General features: G+C 36.5%; 1 protein-coding gene across 1 annotated transcript in view; it reads right to left on the bottom strand.

The window, feature by feature from the left end:
* Positions 1–16,720, bottom strand: part of TMTC2 (transmembrane O-mannosyltransferase targeting cadherins 2) — a 397,116-nt gene that overhangs the window by 50,926 nt on the left and 329,470 nt on the right. Inside the window, exons 10-11 of the mRNA XM_047066931.1 lie at positions 15,350–15,464; positions 2,477–2,540 (exon numbers count right to left, since the gene is read on the bottom strand). Coding sequence (XP_046922887.1) covers positions 2,477–2,540; positions 15,350–15,464 — 179 coding nt within the window. The remainder of the gene's footprint in view (positions 1–2,476; positions 2,541–15,349; positions 15,465–16,720) is intronic.

Raw genomic sequence — 16,720 nt, 5'->3', positions numbered from 1 at the left:
CTGAATCCATAAAATACTTAATTTATTGCTACCAGATAAAGGAAGTAGAATTTGAATAAATGCATTTTTTTCCGAGGCATGTTTATGAAGCAACTTTTTGGGGTTTCAGAAAAAAATGGCTTTACGTTGGGAGATTAAATATTGATTTTATGATTTGGCTGGCCATTTAAAATAAACAAGCTCATGAGTCTGGCTTAAATCTGGAATGCCTCAGCATCTTTTTCATTTTTTTAGGTCAGGTCAAATAGCTCAGATAGCTCTTTTCTCATTAATCCATTATAATGTGCTGAAGAAGACCATTTGATCAACTACTTAGCAAACATAAAAGTGATACTCGAGTGACTGATACTCAGTGAGTAAAAGTTGAACTTAACCTCACCATTTTTATGTATATTGTGGGCCTTATATTAACCATTGTGAAGGGAACAAAAAAAAAAAAGGTAAGAAAAAAAAAAACCCCTTGATTCTCATCTTCAGTTGAGGTTATAATAATTAAAGATTTCATATTCAACCCTTAGAAATGCTATACAGGGGCGCCTGGGTGACTCAGTTGGCTAAGCAGCCAACTTCGGCTCAGTCATGATTTCAAGGTTCCAGGAGTTTAAGCCCTGCGGAGCGCTCTGTGCTGACAGCTCAGAGCCTGGAGCCACCTTTGGATTCTGTGTCTCCCTCTCTTTCTCTGCCCCTTCTCTGCTCACACTCTATGTCTCAAAAATAAATACACGATAAAAAAATCTTTAAAAAAATAATGCTATAAAAAAAGGCCCATCTCAGGCATTCACAAAGCTATGCCCCCTGCCTATCTCTCCCTGTACCTCCAAACTCCCCTTTTCTTGCTCCGTTTTTTCCTAAAGCACTTAATCATTGTCTGATGCCATATATACTTTACTTATTTTTCTGCTTCATCTCCTCAGACTAAATTGTAAGCTCCTAACAGACAGGAACTCAGGTCAGTTTTATGCATTGCTGTGTATTCAGTGCCTGGAATAGCGCTTGGCACTAACAGGTACTCAGTAAATATTTACCAAATACATAAATGAGGGAATCATTTTTCTTTTTCGTTTCCTAGACTTTTGGTTTGCATTTCCTAAGATATAACTGCATTTTTTCCAGCAAGCATTCTGTTAGGCACAGAGAGGCCTGGGTTATCATGGGATCCCACTCTCCAGTTATGATACTGAGTGAGTTACTAATTTCTCCAAGATTCAGCAGAACGGGGACCACAGAAGTACCTGTGGGTTGTTGTGAGAAATCAGTGAAGTACTTAACATGATGCCTGACACATAATCAGTGTTTAATAAATTTCAGCTATTATTGTTCTTACCATTACAACTATTGAATTATTTTCTTCTGTTGCAAACAGTTCACTGATTCTTGAAGTACCTCATAATTAATGAAACTGGGGGCACGGACATTGAGGGCTAAGATTGCATGTGGTTATATCTGCTTAAAAAAAAAAAGCTACTCCCCCTGTGGGTAGCGTTTAGGGAACATTAACCCTCCTCTTTTGTGCTCCCACAGGACTGTATATACCTCTGCTTAGGAATTGCCACACTGTGTTTCAACTAGTTGATTATGTTCCGTCTTCTCTGCTACATTATGTAGTCTTTTAGGGAATGAAATCAAATCTCTGTATCCTATCACAAAGCAGGCACTCTATAGTCGTTTGCCCAACGGATGAGTTACTGTATAAAAATGAGACTTATCCCATTATTTGTAGCCACATCACACATGCATTTTCATTACTGTTTCAAAATTAATTTCTCAATAGACAGTCTAGATCTGGAGAGTAAGGGGAGAAGGTTTTAGTGTTGGAGGGTGATGCAGAGCAGGGTGTATGAGAATAAAAGCAACGCGCCGGAGGTCAGTGATGTGCGGCGAATAAAAAACGGCTTAGAAGACAGATATAAAACCAGTTCTTATTTTCTCATAGATGGTTACTCTATTTCAATAGTAATGATCTAATTTATATCCATCCCACTTTATGGAAGTGTGACTACTCAGGGAAAAATTCTAATAAAAACATACTTGATAAAGTTGACAAGCACAGTTATTAGAAATGAGGACCGTGGAACAGGAAAGAGGCATGACTCAAGGTTTGAGTGTATGTAAAGATCAAAAAAAGCTTCTGATGTTAGGAAGTCCTTAGGTATTAAACGCCACAGCAAAAATACTTTCAAGGAACTAATTTTAAAAGCCAATCAGATGCCAAGTATTTAATAACACTAAGACGTGTATTCAAATGATAAAACTGTATGGCGGTTTATACAAGATAGAAAACAGCAATTTGTACCTCTGCAAAAAGAAAGAGGCTTGAGACCGGCAGATTTGATTGTTGAATTAGCCATTTAGTGGGTATTCGGAATAAGGGACCAGAGAGGAAAAAGCCCAGCATCAGGAGACTTCTTTATCTAAAGCTATCACATGCTGTGAATCTATCCCTTTGAGTAACGTTTCTCATTAGTGAAGTACTTACATTAGGTCTCAGTCTGGCCGCCAGATCATAGTACTTCTCGGCTGCTTCGTTGAGGCTAGCCTGCCTGTTAAAGATTAGAAAAAAAAAAAAAAATCAAACTATATCATTTATTTTAAAATTGCAGAGAGGTGAACAGAATCATTACCTTTTTAAAATATTAACTTTTTACAATATTACAGTCATACCAATATTAATTTTTTAAAATATTACAATCATACCAATCAAACCTTAAGTTGCTTTAGCAAAAAAAAATTGCTTTAGCAATTCAATACATTAAATTGAATGTAGGCAATGTACTTATTGTGTTTAAGGCATTATAAATAGTATTTCAACATAATGTACTCAGTAGGCATTATTAGTTTAAATTTACATATTAGGGATTAGAAATGTTATTCTTCTTTTCTAATCTAACACAGATAATGTTATAGGGTTGGGAGTCTCCATTTTCAACATGATATCCCAGAAAAATCTTAAGTTTTTAAAATAAAATGTCTGTATCTATCCAGAAATACATTTTGTTTCCAGTTTAGGAGGGGAACCATCCATTGTGTGTAGCCTACAGGGGAAAAAAAAAAAAAGTTCAGATTCTTCCTCTGCTGACTCTCTGTACCAGGGTGGGCACATGACATAGTCTCAGCTAACTGCATGTTCTTGCTTGGGACTTTCATTTCTGAATGAGAGAAGATGAAAGAATGGCTAGAATTCACTGACAATAGTGGAAGTGATAAGCTATCTCTTGGTCAGACCCCCCCCCCCCCCCCCGTAAACAGTCGCTGTCGCATGTCCTACTTCTTCACATTTCTGGGGCTACCTTGTCTCCTGCTGATTCAAGCTATGTTCTCCAGCCTATAGAGAGTTCTGTAGTTCCCACATCCTTCAAATAGCCAGTTCATCTTGACTAACACTGAATACCAGGAGTGGTGCAGTTGACTTATACAATAAGATCCACTGAATTTTACTGATAAGTTAATGCATTGTCTATTCTTGCAATTCAAAACAGACCCCTAGGCTCAGCCAACGGGTTACGAGGAGAAATCAAGTGTCAGAGTCCTGAGGAAGCTCGGCCAATCAGCCATCAGCGTAGCATGTTTTTCAATCATGCAATGGTGCTTCAGAAAACCTTCAAAGATGATAAGTAATAAGAGCTACAAGCTCTTGCTGGTATGTGGTAATCCAGTGACTGTATTTGAAGAGTATAGAGATGCTATAGACAAATGTCAAATTCAACGTCAGATGATGCATATAGCACACCTACAATGTAAACAATAGTAATCAATGGCTTGGGGTCTGAAGTAAAACTGGAGTAGTCTCTTTTGAAATTGTTCAAAAGCTTCTGATGGAGTACAATGGAATATTACTCAGCTATAAAAAAACAATGAGATCTTGCCATTTGCAATAACATGGATGGACCTAGAGGGTATAATGCCAAATGAAATAAGTCAGAGAAAGAAATATAAATACCATATGATTTCACTCATACATGGAATTTAGAAACAAAAAAAAAAAAAGGCAAACAACCCCTCACAGACCATTTTTTAAAAATGTTTATTTATTTACGTTGAGAGAGAGAGAGAGAGAGAAAGAGTACGAGCAGGGGGAGGGGCAGAGAGAGAAGGAGAGACAGAATCCCAAGCATATTCTACACTGTCAGTGGAGAACTGGATATGGAGCTCAAACTCACGAAACATGAGGTCATGACCTGAGCCGAAACCAAGAGAGCAGAGCGGGACACTTAAACAACTGAGCCACCCAGGCCCCCACCACCACAGACTCTTAAATACAGAGAACAACAAACTGGTGGTTGCCAGAGGGAAGCTGGGTGGGGGTTGGGTGAAATAGATAAGGGGCTTAAGAGCACACTTACCCTGAAGAACACTGAGTAATATATAGAAATGTTTAATCATTGTATCCTACACTTCAAAGTAATTAACACTGTATGTTAATCATACTGAATACAAAATAAAGAAATACCCAAACTGGTGGGACTGGGGGTGGGGAAGCTTTTGGGGTGAGAAGATGGCAAAGAGGTCAGGAATAAAGAACAGAAACAAAAATTAATGCTCTCAATTAGAAAATCACATTCAGATTTTAAAAGAGAAGGCTCAATTAGCCTATAAAATTGAATTTGCACTTTGGTCAAGTGCAAATAAAAACTATAAAGACATACCCCATGCAACCATATAAATTATACGAATAACTGAAGATAACATCTCTCTGGAGACCAGGACATATTTTTCTAATTTTTAAAGGAAAAATAATTAGAAACATTGCTATTTTTAATGGGGTTACAGAGAAAGTAAAAACCCTTGACCTAAGGCTCTACTGGACTCATGACAGTTACAATGTGCTGTTGCAATTTATATTCTCATAAATGTTGAAGTTCAATTTCAATATGTCAAGAAATGTACTTTAGTCTGGTATGAAACAGTAAAAATTTCCTTGCTAGGGTATTTAATGAAGGTTCGCTCCACCAAATTATAGAATCACTTTGGTTCAAATTCATTTGGAAATCTGAACCAGAATTCATTAGGTCATGCCCTGGAAGGGTTTTCTCCAGAGGAAAATAAAAGGCAGGGAGGTAGGAAATTAGTGTAACTTAATACTACAAAGAAGTAAGTTACTTTGAAGCAAAATTGACCAATACATGTCTAACATGGGAAGTACAGCAACCATTAATATTCATCTTTATGGACATTTAAATTCATCAGGTAGATAAGGAGAAACTGAGGAATTCACTATACAATGTGCCTTTAAAATAACAATGAACACAACTGGAAAAAAAAAGGTTTTTTCCCCAAAAGTAGTTGTTAGTTTTTAAAGTCTTCATTGTCTTTAGTAGTTTAATTCCCAAAGGAAATACCTAGTTTAGGAGTCTTAGTTTCTTAAGCTATAAGTAAAATTGATGATATTCTAACGAAATAGAAAAAAAATAGAGTTTATTAGATTTGTCACATAACTGTGAAAATTAATTTTCACTCTAGGACTATAGGGGAAAGAGTATGCCAATTCTACCCACCGTGTGTTCACTTATATTCTTGTTTTATTCTCTAGACGAGAGACAAAACTCATGAGGAACTGTCCAGTGTCCACTCTACAGTATATGTTGTATTTCTTACTCACCTCTGCAAGAAACATCATGGGACTGCTTAATAAATCTTAATCGCAAAAATTACTGAATCATTATTCAACATTTGAAACTGAGGAAATTAGCAATCTTCTGCTAGTTGCTCAGGGGATTCTTGAATTGTAAAGAACCTCAACCTCTGAATTGTTAGGACTAACTGCAGAACCCAGGTTGCCAAGACTGCTAGGATAGAACTATTTAAAGAAGCTGATGAATAACTTTTCCTGAATACCTATACCCTTTCTTTCTTCACTGTTTTGTCTCTAGGACAGGAAATTTCTAAATCCTCTATGCATCACTTATAAAATACCAGGAATTGATTATTCCAAGTTCCAACACCACCATGAAGTAACTGCTATTACAATCCGCATTTTACACATGTGTAAAATGAAGCTTAGAGAAGCCGATAACTTCCCCAAAGTTATATGGCTGGTAAGTGACTGATCTGGGAGTCATAGATTCTATAGCTAAGTATGTGAACCACGGGATCATGCCGATATCTTTGTATACACCGATATGTAGCAGAATGATATGTGATATATTGTTCTGTGGCAGGTGACTACAAAATTTTCTACACCAAATACGAAGAAAGGAAGAAGATATGCTTTTTGATTATACTGTTTAAAAGACATGATTTAAGTGTAAGAGATGAGATTTGAAAAGGGGAGAATACGGACGACATTTGCAATTATAGGTTTACTTCCTTCCATCTCCGTCTTCCGTACTGATAGAAGTGAACTTCACCAGACCAAATGGAGCACATGATAGTTGTAAGAACAGAATGAAATGCACCGTTCTGTTTTGCTTCATATACCTCAAGAAGGGGGAAGAGGAGGAACTCAGGGGAAAGGCGAAGAAAGGGGGAATGAGGAAAAGTGAGAACTGTGTTGGATATTCACTTCCCTACCCCCACAATCTCCCATTTTTAGAGAAGGGTCACAACTACATATGGAGGGCAATCATAAGTTCCCCACGTGTCCAAGTAGAAGACTCAGAAGGTAGGTAAAGAGGAAAAGCAGTGGCTCTCCCAAGGAATCTCTCAGGCCAGATGTACACATCCTTGAGTTTTTAACCACAACAGACTTTATAAAGCCAGAAATGAGATAAGGAGTAATAAAAATCATTCATACCAGGAAGCTACACTGGGTCCAAGTGGGTGACTACCCCCATCTAACATGACACCCCTAAGAATTAACATTAACATAAGAAAAGTTATGTCCCTTATCATCTATGCCAATAATAGATTTATCAGCTGGAGATTCAGCTGATCAGTTGGCTCCTATCTCATTGCCAACTCCTGACAATCATATATGTAGAGCCCTTCCCCTCTTCAATATTATCTATTATCTGTGGTCCCTCAGGGCCAGGAAAGGTAAGGAAGTAAAAAAAAAAAAAAAAAGCCTAGATGGTATTTGTAAACTGGACTATGAAGTAAACCTTGAATTCCCAAAAACTCACTGGATTGGGCTATCTTTTAAAATTTATTTTTTTGCCATCTGTGAAAAGGTGGGTTCAGAGTGAACACAAAAAGTAATGAAAGTCAGAAACAAATGTCATTATTTGGTTACTAAAGAATTCCATTTTGTACATGGGACTATGAAACCTGTATCTGTTAAACAATATAGAAATATATTTCATGTATCTGACTCCCCTCCCTAGTGTTATAATAGAAAAGTATCTTTTGGAACACAGGTTTATGGCCCAATATTATTATTTTTATTTTTTTTATTTTTTTCATTTTAGAGAGAGAGAAAGCGAGCATGCAAGCCGGGCAGAGGGGCTGCAGTAGGGGTGGGGAGAGAGAGAGGAAGAGAGAAAAAGAAACTTAAGGATGTTCCACGTTCAGCACAGAGCCGTACAGGGGACTCGATCCCATGACCCTGAGATCATGACCTGAGCCGAAATCAAGTCAGATGCTCAAATGACTGAGCCACCCAGGTGCCCCTATGGCCCAATATTCTTAAAAGAAAAGATATATAAAAAAAATTTGGGAGTCAATTACGTTATGAAATAACAACTTAATAATATACTCTGTGAAATGTTTAAAAGGAATCTGATTAAGAGAATCATTTATAACTGCCTACATTTGTATGTATTCTGTGAGAATTATAAAATTAAAGGTTGCTAAATTCAAAATTACTTCCTTTAAATTATAAAAAAACTTTAATAACATTTAGAAGACTATGATTATTAGTAGCTGTGAACTGTCAATTTTAAATTAAAAATTACTTAACATGGATAATAACCACTTTGACTCATACAAAAGATAATATTTTATTAAAGTCTTGGTGATTATTCTCAAGGATAATTTGAGGAGGAATCATCTCCTCCATCTTCTTTTCTTATCTTTATTTTTATTTATTTTTTGAGAGAGAGAGAAAGCCAGGGAAGGGCAGAGGGTGAGAGAGAGAGAGAGAGAAGAGAGAGAGAGAGAAATCCCAAGCAGGCTTCACACTGTCAGCACAGAGTCCGATGGCAGGCTCAAAACCACAAACCATTAGATCATGACCTGAGCCAAAACCAAGAGTTAGGCCCTTAACTGACTAAGCTACCCAGGCCCCTCACTCTTTCTCCTTCTAAACTAGAGAACTATTTGTTCTCACATCATCAAAGTAAAATGAAACAGTAGCTGAGTTTTCCTGGGTTCTTGCCAACAGATAAACTGAAGTGTGACTTAAGTTACTCAAAGCAGCACTAAATTTTAATTGTAATTGATAAGTTGTATAATAGGAATAGAAGTAGAGCTGAAATAAACAAAGACATAAAAGTGTGTGGAAAATCTTAAAAGGGCAAAACCAGAGTCACACATATATACAAACAATGAAGCAGAAAAGATCCTTCTAATAGAACTCCTAAAAGATATTGCTTATAACCATCAAATCACCTTAAATGAAAAGTTCTCTGTCAAGACATCAAAAATAGGCTACGTGATCTGTTGGCATCCATCTTGGTTCTAAACATAAAAGATGGTGAGGTAAAGCAGACATGTAGCAATAATCAAGGAAAAGGCAAGGCTGATGGTGTAATTTCACAAAAGATTCCTGAATTAGAAACTTCTTGATGCCCTTTGAGAGTCTGAGTTTATTCTTTCATGACCTCAGATCTTTCAGGGCTGCGAAGGACAGGTTAAGCCTATGTCTGAAAAGATTATATAACAAAATGTACTGGAGATATTAAAAGGGAGGAAATGTTTATTGGCAATGTCGGTTATAATATGCATATATAGTAAATAACTACTTATGTTCAATTCATAAAGCTTGGGTGAGGAGAAGGAGTTGGGAGGGGTGGAAAGAAGACAGGCAAGATAGAACTTGCTTGCAGGGGTGATCTGAGAACCAACATCGTTAAGTATCACCTGGGACTTGTTAGAAGTGTAAAACCTCAGGCACCATCCAAACATACTAAATCAGAACGTGCATTTTAACAAGATCCCCAGGTGATTCACATGCACATTCATGTTGGAGAGGCACTCGGTTGGAAGATGCAACCTTCAACCTCATCTGCCACTGCCCTTTGCTTTAAAGACCTTACAACCCATTACAACCTAGTTGAAATAAACCCCCTCTGGACCAAAAGTTGGCAGTAAAGTACAATTTATAATTGAAGAATCCAATGACTTTTCAAGGGGTCTTTGGTAATTTTGGAAGTATTAAAGACGAAAGGCCTAAGAGAACTTTGAAAAAAATATATCTCCAGTGTGTGTGTGTGTGTGTGTGTGTGTGTGTGTGTGTGTGTGTACATATTTCCAATCCACTTTGAGAAATAATTTGATTTGGTTCCTTTCTTTCTTAAGAATTTCACTTTAAGGGTGCCTAGATGGTTCAGTCAGTTGAGTGGCTGGCTCTTGATTTCAGCTCAGGTCCTGATATCACAGTTGGTGGGATTGAGCCCCGTGTCTAGCACTGTGCTGATAGCATAGAGCCTTCCTGAGATTCTCTCTCTCTCCCTCTCTCTGCCCTTGCCCTGATCATACTCTCTTTCTCTCTCAAGATAAATTAATAAACATTTTTTTTCCAATTTTATGTCACTTCTAGTGGAATTTATAAAGAAATTAGTATACTTAAAGTCTCTAATTTTAACATATTTAATTATATAAGATTGTGTCCAGTACAGAAATTTAAAGACAACAATTCTTTTTCAAATACTCCTTCTGCTCATTAGAAATCAGGGAAGCAATGGGAATCAGCTGGTACAGTGCAGGTCCTTACTACCTTAGGGAGCAGCGACAACCTGGCCCTTAGTCCTGGAAAAAAGAGAAGTTCATGCTTCGTGCAGCTTTAAGTGTGTCCTTTGTCAGACACTGTACCAGTCTAAAAAGTTAGTATCTCTTTGAGAGTACAAAGGTGGAGTTCTCCCTTCTATGACTATAACTCTACTTTTCTAAAATTTATCATAAAGAGATAATTTAATAATATTGGAAGGGTCTTACTGTTTAGGACTCACACATTTGATAACCTGTTACTCTATAAATCCTTTCTCCAACAATAAATTCAAGAATCACAGCCTCTACATAGTCACCCAGTCATAAAGACATGAGGGAGCTAACCTGACACAGTAAAAACAGTTATACTCGGCCAGAATACACTAAATTTAAATCCCAGCTTTACTTTACCAACTGTGGGAGATATGGGCTCTTTTAAAGCCTCAGTATCTTCGTAAGTCAAATGGGAATATTGTTGTCTACTTCACATATGTGCAATTATAACTAAGAGAGTGACAGATATAAAACACAAAATACAGCACCAGGCAGACAGAACATACTTAAATAAATGCTACCTTTGTTCTTCCCTTACCCTGTTAAGTGGATGAAAAAACAAAAAAATTCCGCCAGAGTCCATGAATGCTGTGAATCAGGTAAAGTTTGTTTTTAGTGCCTCTGGACTTCCTCTCAGTATCTCCCAAGTATCTTTGTGCCATCTCTAGCTTCTAGTTCTAGGAGAACACTGAGTAAATTCATTCATACAAAATGCTCCTAATAGAATAACTGATTCAATACTTTCTTCTTACAACTCTCTAGATATAACTCTACTGAGTTCTAGCATTTTAAATTCCTCTGATTATTTTCCTTTGATGATAGCCAATCTCCTTTTTAATAATGCTCTCATCTGGAAGCATCCAGTACTTTTCCCATTTTATTTGAAGTACTAAAAATGTCAACACATATGGTTAATATTCATTATGTGAGGCCACTCGACATCTGTGATCACCCTCCCTATAAATGTATTTGGTAATCAGCCACGATGTGGACCCCACCTTCCCAAGAAGGCAGAAGCCAACTGCCTTGTCTTCCAACTCTCTAGTAGCCAAGAGTCCAACCCATGACTCAGGTTTCACCAATCAGATGCAGCTGCAAGAGAAACAAGGTCAGCAATAAGCCTAACGGGGTGGCGGCTGCACCCAGGAGGACCATCTAATGAACGTGGGGCTTGCTCTGCTTGGTTCCTTGTGGGTGATGGTGGTGGAGCTTGGGACTGCAAAAGTTGCTGAGTCCCAGAGAAAGCTAGTCGGTTGGGCATTACTTCTGACTGTGTAGAGTGATCTCAAGCCCAAGAGAGAGCCTGTGGGCTACAGAATACTCTCCTAATAAATTCTGCTTCTGCTTAAACTGGCAAGAGAGAATTCTTCAGTATGCAACTAAAAAGTGTGACCCAGACATGAAGACAAGCTTAGGAGGAGGTCTATTTTCGGCAGTTTTGCTTTCAATACGATGACAGAGGCCTTCATCCTAGCTTGGAAATTTTCTGTTTGTTGATAATGCCTAATGTGTTCTATGCTCGCCTTCAGAAATTTTCTATTTATGTTAACATTTATATATACAAAACCAAATAAAACTACATATATGTATAAATGCTAAACATGACTACACACACACATATATGGCATGTAACTATACATCATCTTTATATATACACAAATAAGACTATGTATCACATCTATATACATGCCACATATACACTATATACGGTATATATACATACCTGTACCCTACATACAATTATACTAACATACGTGTAATTATAAGTATGTATATCATGTTCTCAATCCATCCTCCAATCTTTTATCCTTTCAGTCACCATTTTGATGTCTTTAGTACTTATTATTTAAGTTCTGAAAAGATACCTGTAACTTCTATTTAAATTATCAGCCTATCAGATGCTGGGGTGGCTCAGTTGGCTAAGCATCTGACTCCTGATCTCAGATCAGGTCATGATCTTACAATTAGTGAGTTCAAGCCCTGCATCAGGCTCTTTGCTGTTATGCAGTATGTAGTATGCAGCCTGCTTGGGATTCTCTTTCTCTCTGCCTCTCTCTCTGCTCCTCCCCTCCTCACATTCCTGTGCACTCTCATTCTCTCATTCTCTCTCAAAAATAAAAAAACACTTAGAATATAATAATAAAATAAATTATCAGTCTAACAATTATCCATTACCTCCACTGCAGTTATAACCTCAGAGATCCTATTAATCTCTCAGTAATCTTTTCTAATGTCACACTGTTCCTCTTTCAAACCACCTATTTCATTTTCAAAGATATTTTCTGTGTCAGTTAGGCTAGGTTAGGTGACACTGTGGTAATATAAACACACCTTAAATCTCAGTGAAGTAAGACAACAAAGTTTATTTCTCACTCACTCATTCAGTGCACATGAGTAGGGAGGTCTGTCCGCCTCTGGTCATTTCAGGATCAATTTCCACAATTTCCAAGTTAGAAAAGGGAAGGGCCTGGACTCTTACAGCTTTGGCTCAAAAGTGACATATTCATATCCACACACATTCAACAACCCAAATAAGATCCATAAAGGTCTTCAACTTGGAAGAAGCAGAAAAGTATAATCCTTTTACGTTTATTGAAGGTGGAAGGCCTACACATTTGGTAAACAGCATTAATTCTTTCATACCACATAATATTATTGTGAATCACCTAAATAGCAGGAATTTATAGATAGCCTAAGTGGCTCTTGGGTTTAATGTAAATCTCACTGTTTTCATGAGGGCTCTTTACTTGGATACATCTGATTTGTCATTCTTATCTGAACTGACAATTTGAAATCCTATATTTCAAACTTTCTATGTGCTAATTCTACACAGACAGATCACTATCCACTACTGAGAGTTGAAATCGGTCTGTTTGAAATTTCTCAAATTTCAAGCCTCTGGAAGGTCCCAATAAGATGAAGATTTGTCCCTTGATGGTTAGCCCCAGGACGTTCCCTCTCCCAATCTAGTCTCATCCAGGTGGAATAACTTTTTTTTTTGGATTTGTGATAAGCAATTTTTTCCTCATTAATAGACTCTTTGGGCAATTTCACTGGAATTAGCCAAGGAAAGGTAAGTTAAATTAATGTGTTCAAACCATTCCTTGAACTACAACATTTCCTAAATTGCTGATTTTGGATAGGACGGTAGCCATTAATCCAGTCAACCAAGACAAACCAGGGAGACATCAGCTCTTTCCCTCATACCCTGCCTTATACTCTTTTCCTTCACCAAACCCTGCCAATTTTGTCTCCTAAGTACCTAGCAAAACAACAGAGCTCTGAGGCGAGAATTAATACCAAACTCAATATACAATAATTTGGCATTACCAGAGGAAATGTTACATGTAACATTAAATAAGCAAGATCTTGATAGCTAAGGATTTTGATAATGGTGCTCAAGGCAAAACCAGTAGCCTTTCTTACTCCTTTCAGCAAAGTCCTAAGTGCTCTTGATTAATAAGGGAAAAGGTTGCTATTCAGTTTACACAGTAAGTACTCAAGAAATGGTTGAATTTGATAAAGGGGAAAAACAGAAAAATGGAGTCAAAACATTCATGGGGACTGCCACCAATTTGGGTAGGCTATAGCCAGGTTGCTGTGTCCATAATTGCAATCAATATTAGGAAGGTGTTGACTGCAACTTAATGAGAAATGCAGACTGCAGAAAGCTAGAAGGAAGGTTCTGAAAAATAAATCCTAAAGATTTCTACATCACCAAGGTATAACAAAAATTTTCCACTGGTTTCTGGCACTATGGTAACTAAGGAAAAGTTATGAGTGATATATTTAACAAGGACGTTATTTTTGTAATGTTCTTATAATGGGTTTCAATTGGTAGACTTTGAATTTCAGGTACTGACTTAATATGTAGCAAAATGCCTTACTGATGAAAGTATCTATTATGATTAAGATGAATTAGCCCGTAGAAAGTTGTGCATATCCATCCTTGCAAATGGTTTATTGTGACTAAAAGCATGGTGTTTTATTCATGAACAAGTTCCTTCCCTATAACAGCCCTAAGCTTGTCATGCAAATGGAAGTGTCCTTTAAAAATTATCCTTGCATTGAAGGTTCTTGCAGATTGGCTATAGTTTATTTTATAAATATACCAATAGTTGATTGAATACTGGTTTCTCTTTGTAGATACCAGCTTTAGGAATGCTAAATGTTAAATGTGGAGTGAGTACATTCAACTGAGACCTCACAGTACACTCTTTACTCTCAGATTTTGAATTTATTTAAAACTTATAAAAAGCTAAGTAGGAAGCCAAGTGGTTCTCAAAGGACAATGCAAGGGATACTTGAGGTATTGGAAATAGTCTGTACTTTGACTATGATGATGGATACACAAGCCTGTACACATGTGATAAAAAAAAAAGGCACAGAAATAAATAAATACACACACACATACACACACACATACATACATACATACACATACACACAGGGATACAAGTATAACTAGAGAAACTCAGTAAGATCAGTGGAGTGTATCAATGTCAATTTCCTGCATTTGATATTATACTATCATTTTATGATATTACCATTGGGGAAACTGGATAAATGGTACAGGGGATCTCTATATTATTTCTTACAACTGTATATAAATCTATAATGATCTCAAAATAAAAACTAAGCAAAACTACTTTTCTTGAAATGCCATGTTTTAAAGCCATCCAAATGTGAAGGAATTCCTTTGGTATTTTTCTTCCCTTGTAAGAGAGTAATCTACATGATTATAAACCTATCCTTAGAACCAAGCAGAGCCCATAGTGTGAATGTCAGCTAATGAAGCATTTAGATAGAGATTTAATTAAGTGAAATTCAGGTAGTATTTAATTAAGTGAAATTGTGGGAGAAGGGGTATTCATATTGCTAATAGAACAAATACTGCTTTTTAAAAAACTGTATAAATCATTTGAGTTTCTTAAAAACAATTTCCTTTAACCTAAAACACCACTTATGGATGCATTAAACATTCTTTTTATATTCACAACAAAAATTGTTGATCTGCCTTTTAATTGCTTTGCTAATATCATAATTATCCTTTATGATGTCTTTCTGAAAATAGAAGTATTAAAAGGTCTACAAAGATATATTGTTTCAGGGCCATTTTGAGACTTTGATAAGCCTTAGGTATATTTGTATTTGACAATCCTCTCCACCACCAAACATAATAAAATAAATTCACATGTCACATTCATGGGAATGTGGAAGGGAGTGTGAAGGGAATCACAAGGGAACGTGAATTTCCCTTTTCATGGGAAAAGGGGTCTCAATATTTTTCAGAGGTCTGAATGCTTATATGCCCTACATATACTGTGCACATGGACTTTAATGAATACAATACACCTGACTGATTTTAGCATGGTAAAAAGCACAATTCACTTCAAGAATGTGGAATAAGGTGGTATGACAGGTGAATCAGTATACCTAATTGCCTTCCCAAAGCCACAAAGTTGGTCTTCTAAGGTATAGTAGCAAAACAAACCTGAGCATGTGGGCAGCACTGAAGACCACATCGAACTCTGTGCTGTCCAATTCAGCTGCTTTTTTTGCCATCTCAGCTGCTTCTATGAGGCGAGCTTCTTCCAGAAGAAACTGACCTGTAAAGTATAAAAGCAAGTGAGCTTCAACTTGGAAAATACAAATCTAATCCTGTGAAGCCATTAAAGCTGCTACAGAGGAAAATATAAAAATAGCGGTAAACATGATCTGAAGCTAAGGTTTATGTATGCTGTACATCTATATCTCTTCACTTGGTTATATTTTATATGCCTTTCCCTTCATTGCAGGACATCCCAATGCACCCGTCTGGTACATTAATAGAGTTGGGTCTTCTCTTGTCCTTAAAAAAAAAATCGTCTATAGACTATCGAACCAAGAAATAAAATGAATACATTTAAAGATATATTACAAAAAAGAATTAAATTTATTTTAATTATTAGTCCTTTAAAACAGCTACTGTCTCTTATGCATATGTGCAAACAAGGCTATTTATATTGAGATATATTCATTTCTTATATTCAAGCAGCACTACAATTATTGAAGGAACATACAAAGGTCCATTTAGCATTTACTCACTATTAATTAGATTGATTACTAAACATGGAATAAATATTAATAAGTTCACATTTTTGAGATTACTTTCAGGTATGCTTTGTAAGGTTAGAATTATTGCAGATAGAGCCATACTATTCTTTGAAACTATACCTCAAGAATTGATATAGGGTACTATCCCAGAAACATATTCTAAGGACAAAAAAAAAAAAAGAAGAATTGGGTCCAATTTTAAGGATGTAAATAGGCAAGCAGAGAGAATAGGCTGACTTTTTGATTTTTTCCTTTATAGCTGGAGATTTATTAACAGCACAAGTAATGAAGTTTGGCCCTATCTGACAAAGTTTGGCCCTTTCAAAAGAAAACCAAAGCAATGCATAACAGTCTTCTAACCCAAAAGGACTGGTCTTAAGATACAAGAGGACATTTTCTGTTTTAAGAATTTATAATAAGCTACAGATATTGCTTGTATTTAAGCATTTCTAAACTTAAATTGGTAAGAAATGGTAAGTAAAGATAAACCTATGGTTTCAAGCCTACTTATTAAAATGCAGTGACAAAGTTTTAAGACCAGAACTTAGACATCTCTCAGGTATTTCTACTAAAAGTTGTACATTACTCTCTTAGTTTGTCACCTAATACTATGCCTTTCTCATGCCTCAAAATAAACATAATTGTTAGGTCAGAAGATTATTAAGGACACAGATTTATAAATGCATTTAACCCTTGAATACACAGGTTTGAACTACATGGGTCCACTTATACGTAGTTGTGTTTTTGCTTTGTTTTTTGACAAATACAG

This window comes from Lynx rufus, unplaced genomic scaffold, assembly GCF_022079265.1.
Source record: "Lynx rufus isolate CCGP_SWC_20201006 ecotype Redwood Valley unplaced genomic scaffold, mLynRuf1.p SCAF_7, whole genome shotgun sequence".
Taxonomy (NCBI): Eukaryota; Metazoa; Chordata; class Mammalia; order Carnivora; family Felidae; genus Lynx; species Lynx rufus.
The sequence above is the reverse complement of the archived record's forward strand: the minus strand, read 5'-3'. Positions and strand labels throughout refer to the sequence as shown.